We start from the raw sequence: 21742 nt of genomic DNA, 5'->3' as shown, positions 1-21742 counted from the left end.
CTACAGAAATACTACAGAAACTCTACTAAAAAACATATTTAAACTAAGGAACGCCTTTTCCTTTATCGAAATATGATCTTTGAAAAAGAACAGTGTAGGTAAACTTTGATAGAAATAAGCAACAAAAAATGAATTTATTAATAAATTTAGGGGCCAAATTCCAGCAAACGGTAGTTAAAAATTCGACCAGAGATCTGCGATTTCACTGATGTGGTTGCCACGGGAAATGTAAGGAAAATTAATCGTTACAGATGTATAAAGCTAGAAACGAGCCCGGTAATAAAGACATAAAATTCAAAATCGTAAACAAACGTGAAACTTCAAAAGATGTGTTTTATCAGTTCGCTTCTGATGTCGAAAATAAAGCTATATGGTTTTATGAAAACAAAAATAAAGCTTAAGTAAATAGAACAATTAACAGGAGGCGACATGAGTTTTTGATAATAATTCGAGAAAACTGTTTGCTTTGTCTGCAGGAAACCAAACGGAGCGAATTGAAAAGTACTGACTGATGGAAATAAGATATCTGACTTACATGAATGAAAGGTTTGAAGCTTGACAATAATTCAAAAGGAGGAGAAGAATGAACAATGTTCAAATAAAACTTGAAAATTGTTGTCACTAAACCCAAAAAAAATGTGTTTAAATTGGGAACACACTTTAAAGAGACAATAAAATTAACAAACATTGAAGGTAAAATAATCATGCAATTCCAATTTGCTTATAATTTGATTGAACAATCCCCCATGAGATCATATTCGAGTAGCATGCGGAATGGATGAAATTAATAATTTTGTAAACTGTGAGATTCGGGGATAGCATGCATGAGTCGAAAACATTGAGGGCTCAACCTTTGGCTAATAGTCATTATTGCTTAAAACCCTCGAGACTAAATTATATGTCAATTAAGTCTAGTGGTCGTATCATATCTGCAGAATCGATGGGTCAGACAAGAGAGGCATATTAGACACGAGGGCATTGTTATTAAGGTGGCCAAGACCAGGGCAGGTGGTCGGCTATTTTCAATGTTTGTTAAATTGTTTCAATCAATCAAAAATGCATTAGCCAAACGTCTAATCGATAACGTCTACCGAATAATTCGGCATGACGTGCTGCTTATTTGAATATGAAAAAGTCAGCCATTCTCAATTTGATTGAGTAATTTCTTTTCACAGCGGAATTGATAAGTGCCCAATTAATTACGGTTGATAACGTTGCTATTGTCAAGGTGAACAGTTAACAAAGTTTTGGGGAAAATAAAAAGTTTGCCTAAGTGGATGTCTAGAGCAGTTTAAGCAAACTAAAGCAGTTTCCTAGCATTTTTTGATAGAACCATTACCCTTAACATTAACTCCGCTTACTACATTTAGGCTTGCTTCTTTGTGCTTTTTCCAACTATTTGTTTGTGTTTTACAACGTTTAGAGCATTTTTTGATCCCTGTAGAAGTTTCAATTTCTTCTTTAAAGGTTCTTATTGGGGATCTATATTTTGTTTATATATTTGTAACACAGTTTAACTACTCTTTTTTATCGAAATGTTTTATGTTTTTGCATAAATGGCACAGTCACAGTTTTTGCTTTTGCTTTGGATTGGTACCTGAGATATTTTCTACGTTTGTATTATGCAAAAGAACATTTTGAATTCTGCTAATGTTCCAAATTTGTTTTTAGCATTTTATAAATTTATTACTTTCTGCTGGATTTCTCTTGTGGGCTCACTCGTTTAGCCAGGGGCGATCCAGCTTCCACGTCAGGGGAGGGGGTCACAACATGAGTGAGAAAATTCGAGTAATTTTGACCCAGAAAGTGAAATTTTAATATCAGACAAAATTTCATGTTTTCCGTCCCATTTTTGTTCGTTTTTCGGAAGCAAGATGAGCAAAAACGCTCACTTTTACATCATTCCACATAGGAATGAGCATTTTATTGGCAGTTTTCTCAAAAATGGGTGTTTTTTTGAGTTGCGTGTTTTGGTCATGCCCCCATCCGCTCCTGCGTTTAGCAGAGTTAAATTACTCAAGTTCTTAAGTTGTCCGTACTTGTTTCTTTTCCTTCTCTTTCGATAATTTTATTTGATTTTCCACTCATTTTAAAATTTTTCAGTTTACCATTGATAGAATTACTGCCAATATTTTGTTTACAGTTTGCTTGCCATTTTTAGATCTTTTTATTCAGGAATCTTAACCAAAACTGCTAGTGCAAGCTTTCTAGATTTGCCTTTCCGATTTTTAACAAAAGTGTAAAGTTTTTCGACATTAATTATAGTTTGTCTGCATGTACTTTTACTCATAAGGTACAGTATTGATTTTTTTTTATGCAAAATTCTGCACGTTGTTTTTTTATGTTCAACTTTTTCTGTCTTTGGTTTTGTTCCATATTTATGGTATTCCATGTGCTTTTCTCGCTTTGCTTTTCTGCATATATCCATAATTTCTGAATGAGTTTCAATATTTTTACTTATGAGTTTTTTCGTTGGACATTTCCAGCTGTTGCAATTTTTATTATTGTCTGATGATTTTTATTCATTTCTTTCAAAATCGTTCTAAATTTCAGAAGAAAATGTGGGAAAATAGCAGCAGGAACGAGGACGGTTTTTCGAGAAAAAACCGCTATTTCGAAAAATGAGGTCATAATCCAGTTAATAAAAAAACGTATAATAAAATCAAACCAATCAAAATTTTGGGCTCAAAAAAATAGAAAAATCAACAAAATTTACCAAACATTAACAGAGCAGAATTAATAAAAGACACGAGAACTTAAATTTATTATGGTACCACACGTGAAACTTTTTATGAATGCAATATTTGTATTAGCCTGGCCTAGAATTAAACGCAGATAAATACAAATAATATTGAGGGAAATATGAAACTAAAGAACTGAAAGTTGATATTATTGAAAATTAAAAACTAGTAGAACTTAACTGAAAATATTGCGCTTGCAAGAAAAATGCGGAATTTAAAAAGTTTAAAAACTATCACGACATCATAAAAGCGGTGCGGGTTATTTGAAAAACGCCCCCAAAAATACACCAAAAATGCAAAAAATATGCAAATTGCCGCACTTTCAGAGGAACACATTATCTATTAAATGGCGTTAAAAGCTAGTGTCTATCTGTTTAGAATTTGCGATGGCGATTTTTTTAAATACGCGATGAATAATTAAATACGCAGACTCGCGCGTTGGAAAAATTGCCAAAAATTCGAGAGTAAAGTGAAAACGTTGGAAATTGTCACATAAACAGTGCAAAGTTTTCTCTATTCAATAAAACTAACTTCTGTTTTCAATATATTTTCCATTTTGAAGATTTTAAAATGAATGAATTTTTTTAAATATCCTGACACATCTTAGTCGAAAAGTGGTACGACGAAAAGGAAGCAAAAAATGGACAAAAATTCCGAAAAATATGCAAATTTTCACGTTTGTAAAGTAAAATTTCTCCATTACGTGCCGTTAATACCGAGTCTCTATCTGTGTACTATTTTCTATGGCAAATTTTTGGAAAACCTGCTACTGTTAATTAACGCCGCAGACTCGAGCGTTAAAAAAATTGCCAAACATTTCAGAAAAAGGTAAAAAATGTTTTAAATAGCCACAAAAATAGAAGAAAGCGTTGTGCGTTCTGTTTTGAATCACAATTTTTTGAAACATTGTTACACTTCATAGTCGAAAAGTGGTATGACTTGTTTGAAAAAAATCGCAAAAAATGGACCAAAAATTTGCAAATTTCCAAGCTGGCAAAAGAATGATTTCGCTATTAAATGCTGTTGATACCAAGTGTCTAGCTGCATGCAATTTTCTATGGCGATTTTTTTAAAAACCCGCTACAGTTAATTACGTGAGAGATTCGTTCGCAGATTTTTCACGTTTCCGAACTTTTCTGTTAAACGATTACATTTTCATCCTTTGCTTCGGTCTATTTAGAGGTTTTGGAATTTCTGATAAAACGATTTGGAGCAAGAATATCAAATATATTGAAGGGTTCAAAGCTACTATCTTATAATATAAATGCTGCTATAATTTGTGTATTGAACAATTTCCTTAGTATCACAATTTTCGTATTTTAAGTTGCAATCCGTTCACCGGTTGCATGAAAGGCGATCACCAGCGGATCTTGTGTGAGATGGCATTTTTCCACGGTAAACCTTTTTAGCATACAAATAATGCCAACTTTTGCGCATACCTGAGCAAGTTTTGATTGTTAAAGTTCACAAAAAAAAATCAATATCTTGTACTGAAAGAAACATAAATGACGTCTTCATCTATATCTACTTTCTAGATATATCTAAGATACAGAAGCATCTGAAACCTGAGTCATATGCATTATTTAGACATGAAACAACATTCAAGATAAAAAAAAAACTTTAAATGATATATATGTAAATATAAATGACTCGTACAATGTGTGGCAGTCCTAATAAACACGTGTGAGGTGCAGATATCCTAAGAGTTGCCTGTCTTCCCGTTGAAACACCATATATGCAGGATGTGGTTTCTTTAAAACTGCTAGACCACTTCAAACAGAATAGCCAGACGAACTTATCTGGCTTGTGATAATGCCTCATTTTACCTACTAAAAGCTACATCTGCTGCTACCTAAACTGCTACCAAACGGCATTAAACCCATTATTTTAACTAGGATCGCTTTCTTTGAAGTTTTTACGTTTAAGGTGGTTTTTCCAGATATAGATCGTCTACCAGAAGGATTTGTGCGTTATTTATCCAAACGAATGATGTAAAAATCGTTTAAAGCGAACGGAAAAAAACGGCCAGCCTAAGGCACTGCAGGAATATAAAGAAGTCGACAGGCTGAGCGATCAATACAGGATGTAATCATTAAATTATTTTTCTGCGCAATAAAATTCGAAATCTCTAAATCTTCCGCCTCCCCTTTTAGCGCCGCGGCAGCACGACCCTTGTTCGATAACAAAACCTTTTGTTTAGCAAATAATCCCAATTAGAAGCGGGAGATAAACTAAGCTGTCCGATTCTAATCGGGAGGGTGTGACGCGTGTGCTTCCGATTTATATGAGATTTATCCGCGATTTATCTTTCTCGGATAAATTAGTTGATTTTAAATTGCCTCAAAATTCGTTCCAAAAGACAATATATGGAAAAAACTCGGTCTTTTATCGAACTGACTCATTCATGGCTCATGGCAATTTTTAATATCTTAGAAAATTGCATTTTATTTACACTTAATAAATTATAAATTCGATTAAATTTGAGGAAATGTTGAAACTTCCCCTGATTAAGCGATCGGGAAAATGCGGCAACCAAGATTTTCCCAAAAAACATTTTCTTCTTCAAAAAGTCTTCAAAAGTCTTGCCATTGTAATGTGGTTTATTTCTTCCGGTTTTAGTGACAAACAAATCATACAGGCGAGTGTAAGGAGGCATATAAAATTACAAAATATGAAACGCCAGGTATTTCAGACAGTAACACCTCCAGATAAATCATGAAATTCCCGCTGGTTAAGGAACGCGTTTATGTGTAAAACTTGATAATATTTTGTCTGGGATCGGACAGCGCTTGCTACCACTGCTGATACGGACTCATTCATAAAGGTCTTCAGCATTCGAAAAATGTCAGATGACAGCCTACACAATTTTTTAATTAATTTTGCTTTCGACTTTACTGCACTAGTCTTATTTGCTTTATTGGTTTCGCGCGTTCGTCGGCCCTGCTAATTATGTACTAAATTCCTCACATTTCTCGTTTGCTTAGGTTTCAATTAATAATTCTTCGCGGATTTGCTTCCAGTTTTGCGGCTATTCAAAAAATCTTGTGCTTGTCGTTAAATAGCAAATAAATTAAATTGTGCCAACAATTTGCATTCCTAATGCCAAATTTCTCTTTAGCTCGGGACTGGATTTACGCACCTGCCTTAGGGCAGCAGTTTGATGCCCTTTTAACAACAAATTAATTATTTTTGTTATCGCTAGTCAAAATCTGCTAGGCTTGCAATCCGAAGATTTCCCAGAACGATTTGAAAGTTTTAATTCGCGGTTAAATGATGGCCACTTTTAGTGAACTTGATTGTTTGCAAATGCACATACTATGCGATTCTCATGATAAGAGCACCGTTCGAGACCGATTAGTTTGTAAGTAAGTGTATCTTGGAAGCTTTCAAATAACAATAAATACATTTATCCTCCTGATTTTCCACTGCATTACAAGATTCAATCAAACGAACGTATTTGATTGATGTTTTGAAGGGAATGTTAAGTGGAGATTTGCAGAGTTTAGTTCCTGAGGTTTTGGATGCATTTAGTTCAGCGCCAACTGCGTTATTGAGTTTTATGCATTAGACGATTGTTTGTCTATGATTTTTTATTTATTTTTAGATACTGATTTAGTATGTTTTAAATATACATAATTTGGATCAAATCTCCCTAACATTGTTAGCCATGAGAAAGACACGTTTGTGATGTTTAGACCAACTTTGTACGACAAAGTTCAATTTCCGAAGAGAAACCAGCTGAAAAATAAATTTGCACAAAACTTCCTAAATTCCAACAAAAACGACGATTTAGAGCTGAAAAGATACTTAGCGCATTTAGTTAGCGAGAAAAACAAGTTTATGATGTTTAGACCAACTTTATACGACAAAGTTAAATTTCCGAAGAGAAACCGGCTGAAAAATAAATTTGCACAAAACTTCCAAAATTACAACAAAAACGACGATTTTGAGCTGAAAAGATACTTAGCGTGTTTAGTTAGCGAGAAAAACACGTTTGTGATGTTTAGACCAACTTTGTACGACAAAGTTCAATTTCCGAAAAGAAACCAGCTGAAAAATAAATTTGCACAAAACTTCCTAAATTCCAACAACAACGACGATTTTGAGCTGAAAAGATACTTAGCGCGTTTAGTTAGCGAGAAAGACACGTTTGTGATGTTTAGATCAACTTTGTACGACAAAGTTAAATTTGTTTCTGTTTTTATTATTATGCATATTTTTAATTATTGTTCAGCTTGATTTACCTGTTTTTTGGGTAAACCCAGGTTTTTTATTTTTTTGTTTTTATAGGAAATGTTCACTCTGGTTTGATTCAATGGTTGATTGATGATTTAGTGAGTTTTTTAATAAATCGGTACAGCAAATGCGAACTATTAAAAACGGTATTTTCGACGTCTAAAATTTCAACAATATATATGTCTACAACCTTTAAATCCTGCAATATCCCTCATAAAAACAAATGCTGTTCAAAACAAAAAATGTGCACTTTTGCCCAATAATTTCCTTTCAAAGCTCACGCAAAAAAACTTTGAACTGTGAAAATAATTAATTAAATAGGCAAACATTTAGAAGCGAAGCAAAAGAAGATCAAATTATATCTATAATTAAATAATTGTCCACATCCAGAATTCAGCAAACCGCATCGTCCCGATTGGATATTTCAAATGCGCACTAAAGCTGATCATTTCTTTGTGGCATTTATATAAACAAAATCCGATTGGCAATTCGTTGTTTTTGTTAACAATGCCTTGTAGAAAAAGCTGGCACGATTTCAAACGGTCCCAGCCTAAAATAACATGCAATTTTACATAAACACTCTGTATTTTATTCGGCCGTTATTAACGCGATCTCGGCATTACCGACTAATCTAAACATAATTCGTACATTTGGGCTTTTTGGTAACATTCCAAATGGCTGGACAATTAAAAAGAGATTTTTTGTTCGGTGTCGATGTGCCATTATGTTCATTGTTGTCGCTCGGCGAAATCGACTAATTATGGGTCGTGCAATAATACAAAATAGACAATTTGTTTTATCGCACTCAATCTCGGTTGGTTACTGTTAAACCTACAAAGTCGTTGTTCCGAGTGGGTCATTAGAAAATCGCCCCTATTGTAACCATTTTGTATTTTTATCAACCAGAACTGAATTAACTGAGTAGAAAAATTGCTTTAAAGCAACGGTTTTTTTTTTCAGTCAAGAAACGGCTCAAACATTCTAAAATAATGCTTTTATTGAAAAAGGTTTTTTCAATTATGAGATTTTATATTTTCCAATTATGTGATAACAAATATTGCGCCTTATTAATAAGTTAAAAATCTCAAAACCTCTACAAGGCCTGGTGATTATTCAGCTTCATTTATTTTGGTTTCTTATTATGCAACAAAATTCGAGCATTAATCAATTATCGAAGACTAGAAATGAGCGCCGAATTTATTATTTTTTAATGGAACGCTCAGTATAGTTATAAATTGTTTCAATCTATGAGTAAAACAAAGCAAGCTTTTGCTAAAGATATAATTTAGGTAGACATTAATTAATATTTTTGCTCAACAGAAAATCAAATTTCCGGTTCAATTTAGAAGTTTCTCTCTTTTGTTAATTTCTTGTTATCTGCGATGGATTTTGACGGAAAAAATGAGACAATTAATTATCTAAAATAAAAATTCAGTGTTATGAGTTTCTTTTAAATTTTTGTTCCCAATTTAAATTTCTGCTTGCTATTGGGATTGAGCTTGCATTTTGTAAATATTGTTATATTTTATCGGTAGAAGATGCCTGTTTAGCTGCGTGCGTTCATCGCAACAATAGTTTAAGTTCAAATAGAAAGACGCAGAAAAGACACAATGTTTCTTGAGCCAACGTTTCGACTGTATTTAAGGGCTCTAAAAGCTGTAAAAAGTTGTATTTTATATATCAATTAATTAATTCAGCAATTTCAAAAAAAATTATTTTTCGATTTGTAACGGATGTGATTGTTTCGTCGGTAGGTTGTTATTTGTTAAATTTTAAAATTAAAAAAGTTAAAAATAGTTAAATTTTAATCTTGTTTCAAAATTTGATCTAAATAAAATGAAAAAAAGGAGGACTCCAAACCAGTCAGGAAATTTTTCCAATGTTTAGCAATATTGAGAAACTTTTGGAATATATTATTGGTACCTGATATGTTTAAAACTTGATTATTGAGCCTTTTGTTCATTTAAATATTTTCTTTTCTTCTCTGTTTTATTCGTTTTCACAGGTTTAAACAAAATGTTTCTATTTATCTTCACCTAATCATGTGAAATATTTAGAATAACTACGGTAAACCAAAAAAGTTCGAAAATTATGACTCAGAGTCTTGATTCATTTTATTTCTGTTTGTAAAGATTTTTGCACTCATCTGTGTTGACTTTTTTTCCTACAAGCGATAAAAATTGATCAGTTGATTATAGAACTTTCGTTTTCAGTTCTCAATGTTCACTGATCTCGATAACACTTCGGAAACTCAAAAATCCCGAATATAAAACGAAAATGTTCATTCTTCTGCAAACTCATTAACCATGTTATTGTATTTAAGCTGCCCTCGTGCTACAGCACGATCAAATTAATGTTAAGGGCGATCAGGGGAGTCGTTTAAGGGGCGTCATAAGAAATAGAAGAGCCGGCCGTTGTTCTTTCGCCAGTCGTTCCGGTGCGCCACTTAACGTTTTGGAACCAATTTTCTTTGGGCGGCAATTAGCCAGGTAGCTTAACAATTTTTAATTTAGTGCGCTTATAAATGTAAAGTAATGTTTCCGCTGCTGTACTCCGCAGACATAAAAACCCAGCAATAATAAGCCCCCCTTTTACGAAAACAGTCTCGCTTGTTTATACCTTTTTGTTCTGTCGCTGGTAGTTGATAATTATTCATTTTATATTATGGGCTCTGAAGGCTTACTGGGAGACTGAACTGAATAGTTGTTAATGAAATTAGTTCGAAGAAGGAAGTGGACGGAGATTTCAGTGGAATCGTTATCCTTCTGAGTCAGGGCGAGTGCTAATAATATACTGCGGGCGTTTCGGTTTCATGATGCATAGCTTTTTACTTTAAACTTAACATTTAACATTCAGTGCATATCTAGTGCGTATATCACAATTTTTATAGTTTTTTATGTATAAGACTAGCGACTAGTAGGGCCAATCAGGACAATTATTCTGTGGATAAGTACTAGATTTTGAGACTAATATCTTAATCAACCCAATTGTGTTTAAAGCACCCGTTAGTGCTTTAAACGTTAATTTCCTTTAGTCCCATTTACCCTGATCAGCACCACTTATCCACAACTGAGTCTAGAAGTTAAAAGTATAAAAAAGTTATTTACAGCGGCAATTGAAATAACTATCCTACCTAGCTTAACAAAGTACAACTAAAATACAGTAACAAAAATAGACTTTGAGGAATCAACAGAGGATTAATAGACAATTTCTTTGAGGTGCTCATAAGCGGCATTCATAACACCCCAACTAACGAACGCCCGTGTGCAGTTCATTTGAACACCATGATAAATATACCTGATTTTTCCGCCTCTTTCCTTGTAAACCTGCAAGAGGACTTTCCAGGGATTTTCGAATTGGCCGCCGATTTTATTCTGCATGGCCACTTTTAAAACGTTCAATGGATAAAAGAATGTGGACAAAACCACTCCTATTAAAGCGCCGCCGACAAATTCAGCACAAGTTTTGACTAGTTCGTTATTAATTTCATTAATGTTTTCCTGCAACTCTTCTCGCAACACGAAAAAACAGGCATTCGACGGGCCATTTCGAAGCAGGATTGGTACCAGGCCCCTGTAATACTCCCTAACTCCAAACTGTCCCAGTCTTTTAAATGCATGAGCAGTATTTCTGAATTCATCATGATAATGCGAGTTGGAAAGCAAAGTCTGGATCCTTTCAAAGGGCATTAATAGGGCTTCGCTCGTTCCAGACACTAAACCTCCTATGCATTTAGCTGAATAGGGATCAACATTAAGCTTGACTAGTGGATGACGGACTTCTTCATATACACCAAACATTAAGGAAAGTGATAGCGACTTTTGGCATAGTGGAGGAAGCATGCCCCGATATAAATAGTACATGCCCTCTTCTCTCAGCTGATGGTATGCACTTTCAGCCTGAATTCCGTGGAGCATCTAAAAGGAAAGTTTATGGGTAGCAATAAATAAGGGTGTGTTGGAAAGAGATTTGTAGAGGTTTTAGATAGGAGCATATTGAGCAACAATCAGATATCTACCTGTCTAAAAATCAGCTTATTGATAGGGTAAGTCACAGATACATTAATAACTGCGGCTCCCCATCCACAAACAAACTCTTGCCAGTTAAAAGTAGAGGCTCCCAAGTAACTTGAAACAAGAGAACTCATGATGGCGCTCTTCGTGGCTGTGTGTTTTCTCTAGTGGCCCTCCTTTCCCCCGAAGTGTATCCTATGCCAAAGGACCGCTATTTTGACTTCAGATGCTTAATTAGTTGAAAATTATTTCCAAAGTCATTAATAATATTAAAGGAAAACATAATTAACCTCAAAGGACCTGTTTTCTGACAGATTGGTTGTCATTAGAGAAAAGCAAATATTTTCAGTGTTGCCAACACTAGAACATTTTGCGTTATATTAAATAATGGATCTGTTACAAAACACAAAGTTTTTGAAGCTTTACAATTACTAGGCTAGACGATTTCAAACTGTAATACAAACGAAGTTAAATGCTGAAAAGAATTAGATTTACTTTAGAAGTAATATATGTTCAGCAGGGTGATATTGGCAGAATTTAATTGTCAATCCTCTGTATTTCTTATTTTTTTAAGGTTAAAAACAATAAACAAACCATTGTCATCTTGAACAGCAGTGAACAAAGAGTGGTGCCTTGAAAATGACTCAGATTATGAGTAAAATATTCCCATATATTTCATAAGGTCGTTTCATATTTACTGCGTTTCAGATGCAGATAAACAGGGCCTGATTTTCGAAATCATATCAGCCAGGATATCAGAAAAACCCGAAGACAAAAAATATGTTATTTATACGTTGCAAGTACGATTTATATCTGGGAATGATGATTTAACGCCTTCTGTGATAGAAAGAAGATACACCCAGTTTGAAACCCTTTATACCCTGCTGAGGAAAGAGTTTCCCACAATGTTTCAAGATATTGCATTCCCTAAGAAAGTCTTAACGGGGAATTTCGACAATGAACTTATAACGGCTAGAAGCACTGCTTTCGAGGGTATTCTGAAGCGTATTTCGCAAGAAACTAAACTCCGAACCTCTAGGGCTATGCAACTGTTTTTGCAAGAGCCTGAACTGAGTGAAGCTAAACAGCTTCTTGCCTCACATTCATACGCTGCGGCCTATGAAGGGTTCCAAAAAATTTTTAAGTTGCTAAATAAAGTAAGCGATTTTTTGCTATTCGCACCAGAAGGTAAATTAAATCCTAACAATGCTGTGAAGACTTTTTCAGATAGATCTCATGCGGTTATCCTAACGCTTTGCCGAATTGTTGCCTGTTGCTCAGAATGTCCCACCTTGGAAGAGTCTTTGAAATGGACAAAACTTGCCCTATACAGATTTGATGGTGTCAGGTAATCAGTCCTTAACGGGAGTTTCGTTGCAATAAAAGGCAAGTTTCTAGTGATAGCGACGTGCTCGAATTGTACCTCCCTTTGCTAAATGCCAGCATAAAGGTATACGAAGGTCACAAAAAGAACACTGAGGAACTCTCAGCTCAGATAGAAATGTTTCGGAAGCAAGGCGTTAGAGACGTTGAAGGCAGGGAATTAGCAAGAGCGGTGAATGAAGTAGAAGCAAAGCTATTCTAGAACAGTGATATTAGAGAATATTGATTGAAAATAGTCAAACTGCTTTAATATTAGTGCCCCTTTCATCATGGGGCACATGTGATAAATAATTCAATTACATTTTCTAGGCCGATGTATTCTGAGATTATGTACCTAAATATGCTCGATTATAATTATTTATTCAACAATATTTATACAGATGTACGCATTATCAGCAATATTTTTACCAATTATCATGAATTGGCACCAATAAATTTACTTGCAAAATTTTCATTAGTTTAGTTAAAAAAATGTCCACTCTTTCCTTTCATTTGCTTTCCATAAATTATTCAATTAGTAGAAAACATTTGCAATTCACAAATCCTACAAATATTTAGCATTTTCATGCCTCACCTAATCTTAGACAAAATAAACTCTCAAAGTAACTAAAGGATAAAATGTAAGACATTTATTTCAGCACCACACATTCAAAATACAAAACGCCGTATGAATCAAAAACATAACTAAAGCTAACTTTTATACATGTAATTGTGTGGAGAGCGTTAACAAGTTACAACATTAGAAAATACAAAACTGAGGCTAATCTGTATCGAACAGAAAACTAAACGAACAAGTAATTGGTTGTTACCGGTTTATTTGCAATGTAGAAAAATCGTAACACTGAATAACCGAAAACAGTCTTTTGTAACAAAAACCTGAAACTGGAGTTTACTTTCTAGGCTTTTTGGACCTGTGTTTATCGCCGCTATCATCGTGGCTCCTCTTTTTACCTGAAGACGACGAATTATGACGATCCTTGTCCTTTGAGGAGGAACTGTTACGACTCTTGTCTTTTGAAGGCGAGTGATTCGAAGATGATTTGTGCTTCGATCCAGACGATGAATGTTTGTTTTTATCCTTTCCTCGGTCACGATCTGAAAATAACAAATATTTTAAAAAATTAATCGTCATCAAAACACATTCTTCACTTTCTAACCAAATCATGATCAATCAGTATAAAAAAACGAATTTGCTAACCTTTATCTCGACTACTACTGCTGCTGTTATGTTTACTGGTTGAATTATGTCGACTACTGGAATTGCTCTTATGGTTACTTGAGTTGTGCTTCGAGCTGGAATGTTTGCTTGATGACTTCGATTTATCCTTAGATGGGAAATTGTTTTTGCGACCTCCTTTACGATCCTCAAACTCATCGTACACCCTTTCGCGGTCTTCTTCGGCGGCTTCCCTCTCCAAGTCGGACCAGTCTTTGCCAGATTCTTCCTCGGACCCTAGTAGAGAAAATAACCTTTGTCTTGCCGCAAGTTTTGAGCGTTTAAAAAACCCTACCTAATTCATCATCTACCGACGCATCACTCTCTTCCGTATCACCCTCAGAGTACTCTGAATCCTCCTCACTCTCTTCAGATCCCGATTCAAAGTCAGATGGATGATAGACCTCGTCTTCGTCCTCTGAATCCTCCTCCTCGTGCTAACAGGGAATGTACATTTATTCATTAAAAAGAAACATGGATTTTTAATAAGAAAATTACCGCCACTTCTTCATCAGATTCCGGATCCAAGAAAGTCCATCCGCCACTCTCGAAGAAACCGTCTGGGTCGTCAGTGATGGTCTTCATAATTTTGGCCCAGTTAAGCGACTGTACTCCCTCCGAGTACCTGAAACCCCAAAAGCCCAGTTACATCAACCAATTTTTAAAAACCCAAGAGGTTTTTACCGAATATCACACGAATTCAGCCACTCCTTGACATGATCTAGCAAGTTCATTGGTATGGCAGTCACCATAGCAGTTTTCCGGTGGTAGTCCTTAAACACAAATACCATGTCGAAGTTCTTCAGATGGAATTGAATACGCTCGAAGTGCACCAACTCAACGTCTTCCAGTGTGATTACAAACGGCGGCCATTCGGTGAGATGTACCAGACAACCCGAAGTTGGCTGCAGTAATACTGTTGAACGGAACGGAACACCAGGGAATCCCAGTTCCCGGAAAGGCGTGTCGAATTCGATTTCCTGCTTGATCATCATCTCGACCTATAAAAGAGTAAATTCTACTTTATCTGGTCTTTATTTCGCGCTCCCGGCAATTACCTTCTCACAGAAGCTTTTAAACGCGGTCTTCAGTTTATGCCTAAGCTCTCGCTCAGCTTGTTCTGCCGCCAAATCGTCTCGATCGTGCATATGCTGATGTTTGCCCAAATCCGTTGTAATTTCTCCAACTTCAGTGTAGAACTGAACATCGACGTGTTTCTTCTTCCCGAACATAATGGCATGCTTCAAATGGAAATGCAACAGAATGATCATTTCCCCGTCGCACGGTTGGAAAAACGCATTCTTTATGTTATTATACAAAATGTCCACTTTGTCACCTCGTACTGAGGTGTATCGGAAGCCGTTGGTGTGTGCCTCCAAACTGCCCGTCATTCGCTTGGAAACAATATTGGGCCGAATAAACAGATCTTTCAACTTGGGGTTGCCTTTGTTTGAAGACAACACTAGACTGTCCTGTTTCACCAGGTCTTCCTTTTCCTTCTCTTCAGCTTCGCGCGTCTTGAACTTTCTTTGTACTTCTTTAATGAGTCGGAACGCCGTGTTTAGGTTTGACGATGGTGGCGAAATTTCGCCGGGTTCCTTAATGTTTGTACTACGATAAGTCACTTCTTTAACAAAAGTCGCCTCCGGCTGTTGAAAATTACCTGCAAATTAACAAATTGTCAGTCTTACCGATTCTTTGTATTTATTTTATATAAAATACATATTTTCGAATTAGAAAGTCTCTGGTTCTTTCTTTGGCATCAAAATTAAAGCAGATTTATAAACGGATTATTTGCATTTTCTAACAAAAAAGCAGGACACATTTAAGAGAATCTGCAACATGATTTGAATAATCATGATGCTAATTAAATTAAGTTTTAACTGCTATTATCAACTGTGTTTTAATACGTGAAAATATACTGAAGTCATCGTATGCGTTTCCCAAATTTGAAGCAATGAAAATTGCAAACATAAATGTATATGCATTCGTTTGAAGCTCTGATTCCGCTTTCATTAATAAATTTTCTAATACTCTGTTCTCCTTACCATCTTTCCCCATTGTGGAACCCGGAGTGAAAAAGTTGATTCTCAAGTACGTGTAGTCGCCTTCGACGGATTGAGAGATGTTTTTGATGGTGGATATGTGAAACGGAACTGCAACGCCATAAACTGGCAATATAACAGTTTCATACTTCTGATCCACGAATATTTTCATTTCCCTAATTTCCGGAACTCTCGGCATTTGATTGACGTTCTTGTAGGAAACAGTGTTCTTCCGAACTTTCTCCACTCCTTTGGCTCCACTCTGCTTAGCCAGTCGTTCTTTGGCTTTTTCATTCAATTGTAAAGCCAGCTCTTTCTGATGCTCTTTGCGCTTCTCCTCTGAAGTATGTTCGGTTCGCAATTTAGATTCAAGTACTGCTGTTCTTCTAGCTCGCAGTCCTAATGACTCTGGTTTGGGGGTGTTTTCCTTTTCCTCATCATTCTCCTCTTCCTCTGAATCATCTTTGAGGAAAATTCCTATGTTCTTCATCTTTTTTTTACTGTTTGTTAGAATGGAGGCTGGTTGCCCCTCATTCACCACTACAGTATCGCCGATGTAAAGAGCGTAAATTTTGCCCTCCTTATCGGGGGCATCTTTATTAGTTAGATTGGCCAGGCCAATGTTAAGATTAAATACCATTCCTTTTTTAAGTATCGCACTAGTTTTGGGTCCAATCATCAATGAACTCTCCTTAAATTCAATCCCCATTGCAAAGCCGAAGTTTTTGGTCAATTTATCTACTAAGGCTGGCTTTTCTTTTTTGATGTACTGCATGCCAGTCTCATAGACTTGGGAGAGTTTCACGCCGACTTGCAGCTTCTTAAGTAGCTCCTCCTCAAGTTGCAGTAGAAAATTGTAGTTGGCTTGCATTTCATCTGTAGGGTTAACCAGCAAGGTTCGCACCAGGTTAGAGCAATAGAGCTTATACCGGACGCCAAATAAGCAAATAATTGACCCAAAATGCAGATTGTTCTTGTCGCTTACAGCGCTAAATTTCAGGCTGTAATTGCCTCCAGATTGTATAATAGCTGGGTAACAGATATCGACTTGATTCACATCCACTCCGGATACATATTTCTTATCTTGTATCGCAGATTCCACTCCTTCTGCCAGCTTGGTATGTTTCACCTTCTTATCAGAATCAATAATTTCCATAATTTGATCCTTTAGATATTTTGTGAACACATCCACGGTAACCATAGAAGCCTTCTTAATAGTTGTTATTTCTGAGTCTTCCTTTGGGGCCATTAAATAAGCAATCGGAGCACTGGAATCGTACATCTCAAATTCCTCCTTCTTCAATGCTGCTCTCCAAGCATCCATAAATGGACCTGGATAGTTGTCCTTTGGGAAATGACCAACCACTTTTCCATTCTTGCTCGCCTTAATGGAGGCAATAAGTGTTTTAAAGTTCTCATTGTCCTTATCTTTATCTCTCACAATCAGATTTACTTGAATCTGAGACTCATCTTTAGGCTCTGCTTGTCTCAAAAATTCGATTTTCTTCTTGCTCGCCAGGAAGTGGACTTTGTTTTCGGTGAGCACCATAATGGTGTCGGTCAGCTCGTACCCCAGTAGCCAAGTATGCATAGCGCCAGACTTGCTGTAGATAATATCCTCATCTTTGCCCACAGCAGCCACTAAAGCATCCATTTTGGAGAAACCATTTTCTCCCTCGGATTCCTTCCATGCGGTAAACAACTTTTTAAGGCGCCGGTGAAATACCTCCTTGTCGAGAGTTATGTTAGCCATTTCGTATCACTTTTTACACCCAAACACTGTACATTCAGCCCTAAAGAGAATAACGTGCGGCGTACTTTTCCGCATCAAAGCAAAGGCGCCATAATCTAAGTGTCAACCACAGACTGTGTCAACACTTGCAGTGTCACTAGTGTCATTGCTGGCCTCACTTTAAACGATGTAGCCAATTGAAGCAATTCAAATACTCAAGAAATCATTGGAATTTGACATATTACTATTATTTTGAGTAATAATTTACGCTATTTGCGTTACTGCTGATAGAAGCTAATGAAAATAATTGCAAATAAATAAGAGCTAATTATTAAATTATGAAAATACTGTTCAAAACAAAATAACCACTCCAGCAATTGGCACACCTACTCAGAGATGACTAGGCCTACCTAACCACAGAACATCCGAAAGGGCGGAGATTTTGTGTACCTAACCTCACCAATTTCACTTCCTGTCAGTGGTAACTAATTTTGAAAGTTACAAATAAAGTTCGAGTTTAATACTTATTATTTTACTTTTTTGAGTATAAATGATTCCAAATTGAAGCTAAATATTATGGCTCTGAATCGTCTTGGTGGGTTATGGCTATGGTAAGAAAAGCAGTAAATAATTCGCCACGAAATTTCTATCAAATTCGTCATTTATTATTTAAAAAAATTCAAATAAAAATTGGTAATATTCCAGTTCCACAAAGTCTACTTTACTGCACAATAATCCACCATTTAAATTCGCGAAAGCAGCCAGAAGCTTTCGAAAGGTTCGAAGCAATGTTAAGCGGCAACAAGAACTCAAAATCAATTCTGATAGTTTAGAAACCCCCTTCAGCAATCTACATGTCGAGTCTGGAGACTTAAGTGTTGGGAAACTATGGAAGCCCTTCCTTTTTACAATTGGGGTCAGTATAGATCACTACTATAGAGAGTAAAGCTGAGTATAGACTGCGATTATCAGGTGATTTCTAATAAGGAACTTTCTTCAGTTTTCAGGCGCCACTTTTGTTGGTTGTGCCATATGGGAATATGAGCATCTCAGAGCTCATGCATCGAAAATGCTGAAAAAACCCATCAGATTCTTTAGAAAGCAAGAGGAATTTGGAGTTGATAGATCAGTGAGTTAAACGAATCCAAGTCTGTCCTTAATTTAAGATTTAAGAGTTTGGGTGCCAGTACCATCAAAAATTCATGATGATGCAAATTTTCGAACGTTTAACTCTCCGTTTTTATTTCAGAATCAGCTTACAAAAGAACTGAACAAATGGTGGAACTCTCTGACTCCCGGACAAAAAGTGTTTGCACCAATTTGCGCACTGAATCTGCTGGTGTTTGCAGCAATGCGAATACCCAGACTGCAGCCTTTTATGTTGAACTATTTTACTTCAAATCCGGGCAGCCCACACCAGTGTTTACCGATGATTTTGTCCACCTTCAGTCACTATTCAGGATTCCATTTATTAGCGAACATGTATGTGCTTCACAGCTTTAGTACCGGTAAGCTGCCACAACTTATCATAGAAGGAAAATTTGCAGGTTGACACGTTTCACTATTCTAGGCGCAGTTCAAAGTCTCGGCAAAGAGCAATTCCTTGGGCTCTACCTGAGCGCTGGAGTGATATCTAGTTTTACAAGTTATCTATATAAAATACTAAGGAAGCAACCTGGGCTATCTTTAGGAGCGGTGAGCCAAATAAGACTCGACTAGGAACCAGATTATGCCTTCCCAATTTGTTTCAGTCGGGCTCCATTATGGCAATATTGGCGTATGTTTGCGTACAATACCCAGAAACTAAGCTAGGGATAATCCTGCTGCCTTTCTTCACATTTTCTGCAGGGACGGTGAGTAAACCCCCGAATTAAGGGGCACTTGATGAATTCGTTTCATTAATCTAATAATTTTTATATCATTTTCCAGGCTATCAAATTTATTGTGGGATTGGATACAGCCGGAGTGCTGATGGGCTGGAAATTCTTTGATCATGCTGCACATTTAGGAGGAGCTGCAACTGGAGTGTAAGTACAATAGTACAATAACTGCTGGGTTGTTAAGGGCTTAATTGTTTTTGCAATAGCGGTTGGGCCTTGTGGGGCAACCAAAACATCTGGCCGCAAAGGGAGCCAGTGTTGAAATACTGGCATCAATTGAGAGGGTCGATTAAATGATTGAGCACCACCAATTGGAACAAGCAACAATATTTATTGTGTGTAAAGAATATTGTTTATAATTATTGATATTAAATATTTACTTTAAAATCAAACAGTGCAAGCGTAAGAAGGATTCAAGTGCATGAGAGTTATTTCAAATGCTGGGCATGATAGCCGATATGCTCCCCAATAAATGACGCTATGTAGAAATAGCTGTGATTGTAAGATTCTCTTTCTTTAAAGATTACCGGCACCCCCGCGCCTTTGGAAGCCTCCACTAGGTTTTTGGGATTTAGTTGGGCAGGATAAAAATTGTCATTCAGTCCCTGAAATTTTGTCATTAATAAATTCGACTTTGTCCAAGATAAGAAAATGCTTGCCTGATCAATGAACAGCTCCAAAGGAGGCCCTTTGTATTTCTTGACCAATTCGGTGGCATCCCACTCCTCCCATTGGCCAGTTTCCTTCGGGCCCAGATATCCACTAAACGCCTTAATACCCCAAGGGCAAATAGAAGGGTTGCAAATCGGGGCAAACGCCGACACTGACTTAAACAGCCCAGGATTTTTAAGGGAAAGTACCAACGCTCCATGACCGCCCATACTAAAACAGTTGCTTTCAAAGTGCATTTTTCTCTTGCCTTTTATCTACCTGTGGCCCATTATTGACTGGTTTCCAGCTTGAGTGTTGAAATTCGAGTTCACTAAGTCCAAGAGTTCCTTGATAATATAATCATACATTTTGTAGTTGTTTTTCCACGGATCTTGCGTGGCGTTTAAGTAGAAGCCTGCGGCAACTCCAAAATCCCAGGAGTCAGAGTCGCCTGGAATGTTCAAGCCTCTAGGTGAAGTGTCTGGATTGACGATGATTACTTTATGTTCAGCTGCGTATCTGAATTGAGCGCCAGCAATTAGATGACAGATTAGTTTTGTTTTCCTGGAAGTTTACCTTTGAGCGCCAGCTTTTTCAATAAAGTTTGCCTCTGAACATGTGAGACCAGAAAGCCAGTAGATTACGGGCAGATTCTCAGTGTCATTTTCTGTCGGGGGCAAATAAACGCCACATTTCATCGTACAGCCGAGTACTTTGGATTCATGGCTAAAGACTGTTTGCCACCCGCCAAAGGATTTGTTTCTCGATAGTTCAGTTAGTCCAGTCATCTACAGAGCAAAATTTGCATCTGGTTAAATAAATGAGAGCTTGCCCCATTTTAATTATTTGATGATTCGTTAAGCTTTGCCTCGTCTTTATAACAAGCAGACTCTTGTTCTGTAAAATCTTCATCTATACCTACTATGTTTGATAGCGGTCTACAATGTTTTCCAAAAGCCCTGATAGCAGGGCAGTTAATTATACAAGCCAAGTACATAGTTTAAAGGTTATCTAGAAAATAGTTGACAAAATGCAATAATTTCGTAATCTCAGGGCACGTTTGGTTATTCACATGAATTTGATGGTGCAGTAGTTTGCCTAAACGAAGCGGCAGATAAGCAGAATAAGATCACCTAACTTGTAGTTACAATTAAGCAAAAAGACAAACGAAAACATATACATACAGGCATAATCACAATTTGTACAAAAATATGAAATGAAATGTAAATTACAAATTAAAAAGCGTAAAAAATTAAATACGCATGATGTTTTTGAAAGTGGTTGAAAGTCAGGCACTTGCTTAATGCAATAAAACTGTTCTTTACAGTGCATACCTTTAACGATTCTGAGTGGAAAACTGAAAAAATATTCACTTTTATAGGCGAAAGATAACAGTTGCACTTGCACCGATAAACTTACAACTGGGTGAAACCTTGAAGAGCAACTCTAATAATAACTTATCAACACAGTCGATGTTACAAGTGCACGAAACACTTACAATATCAAGGAGAACCAGTTTAGTGAATATGACTAATAAATATTGAGATTCAGTATAATCAGTGAAAGACAACAGTTAATGAAGCATAAAATTGCTTACAAGTTAAACATTGTGATGAAGAAAAGCGTAGGCTTGAGGATATTCATTTAATGAAAGTATTTTTCGATTATCAACGAATGTCATTGAACATACCTTTTATTTAAGCTGGTTTTATTTGGAAATGAAAAGGGCCTTAAACGTAGAACGCCAATGTTTGTAAACTTTTCTAACCCAATTGTTGAACTGTCAAAGAAAGACCACCGAGAAATAAAACCACAAGCCACAGATTAAAAGCTTTTAACTACTAT

The 21742-nt window shown here is 36.3% G+C and overlaps 5 protein-coding genes across 7 annotated transcripts; 2 read left to right on the top strand and 3 right to left on the bottom strand.

The window, feature by feature from the left end:
- Window positions 1-9779: 9779 nt before the first annotated feature.
- On the bottom strand, window positions 9780-11346 carry LOC109537533 (mitochondrial nicotinamide adenine dinucleotide transporter SLC25A52). The gene is made up of 2 exons (XM_019904314.2): window positions 10996-11346; window positions 9780-10894 (listed from the first exon to the last, which is right to left on the bottom strand). The coding sequence occupies exons 1-2, from the start codon at window positions 11122-11124 to the stop codon at window positions 10175-10177; spliced, it is 849 nt and encodes a 282-aa protein (XP_019759873.1). The 5' UTR covers window positions 11125-11346; the 3' UTR covers window positions 9780-10174.
- Window positions 11347-11438: 92 nt separating this feature from the next.
- LOC109537464 (sorting nexin-20) lies at window positions 11439-12823 on the top strand. The gene is made up of 4 exons (XM_019904220.2): window positions 11439-11645; window positions 11699-12147; window positions 12208-12338; window positions 12389-12823. Exons 1-4 carry the CDS (start codon window positions 11630-11632, stop codon window positions 12573-12575), a joined length of 783 nt encoding a protein of 260 aa, XP_019759779.1. The 5' UTR covers window positions 11439-11629; the 3' UTR covers window positions 12576-12823.
- Window positions 12824-12987: 164 nt separating this feature from the next.
- LOC109537463 (FACT complex subunit spt16) lies at window positions 12988-17523 on the bottom strand. Its single transcript, XM_019904218.2, has 7 exons — window positions 15638-17523; window positions 14648-15252; window positions 14274-14590; window positions 14088-14214; window positions 13885-14026; window positions 13572-13826; window positions 12988-13468 (listed from the first exon to the last, which is right to left on the bottom strand). The coding sequence occupies exons 1-7, from the start codon at window positions 17385-17387 to the stop codon at window positions 13263-13265; spliced, it is 3402 nt and encodes a 1133-aa protein (XP_019759777.1). The 5' UTR covers window positions 17388-17523; the 3' UTR covers window positions 12988-13262.
- Window positions 17524-17768: 245 nt separating this feature from the next.
- Window positions 17769-19750, top strand: LOC109537472 (presenilins-associated rhomboid-like protein, mitochondrial). Its single transcript, XM_019904232.2, has 8 exons — window positions 17769-17977; window positions 18072-18282; window positions 18367-18495; window positions 18616-18874; window positions 18937-19061; window positions 19118-19219; window positions 19296-19393; window positions 19453-19750. Exons 1-8 carry the CDS (start codon window positions 17943-17945, stop codon window positions 19541-19543), a joined length of 1050 nt encoding a protein of 349 aa, XP_019759791.1. The 5' UTR covers window positions 17769-17942; the 3' UTR covers window positions 19544-19750.
- LOC109537473 (S-formylglutathione hydrolase) lies at window positions 19558-21705 on the bottom strand. 3 transcript variants are annotated; one of them, XM_019904233.2, is made up of 6 exons: window positions 21588-21704; window positions 20820-20908; window positions 20474-20685; window positions 20177-20416; window positions 19906-20128; window positions 19558-19851 (listed from the first exon to the last, which is right to left on the bottom strand). In XM_019904233.2, exons 2-6 carry the CDS (start codon window positions 20892-20894, stop codon window positions 19675-19677), a joined length of 927 nt encoding a protein of 308 aa, XP_019759792.2. In that variant the 5' UTR covers window positions 20895-20908; window positions 21588-21704; the 3' UTR covers window positions 19558-19674. The 3 variants fall into 3 exon arrangements, with proteins under 3 accessions (XP_019759792.2, XP_019759793.2, XP_019759794.2); XM_019904234.2 differs by lacking the exon at window positions 20820-20908 and having other exon boundaries at window positions 21588-21705; XM_019904235.2 differs by lacking the exons at window positions 20820-20908; window positions 21588-21704 and adding an exon at window positions 21232-21407.
- Window positions 21706-21742: the final 37 nt, after the last annotated feature.

This window comes from Dendroctonus ponderosae, unplaced genomic scaffold, assembly GCF_020466585.1.
Source record: "Dendroctonus ponderosae isolate FM_Combo_2020 unplaced genomic scaffold, Dpon_F_20191213v2 Dpon_F_20191213_3, whole genome shotgun sequence".
In the NCBI taxonomy this organism is placed as follows: Eukaryota; Metazoa; Arthropoda; class Insecta; order Coleoptera; family Curculionidae; genus Dendroctonus; species Dendroctonus ponderosae.
This window is presented reverse-complemented; position numbering and strand designations above follow the sequence as displayed.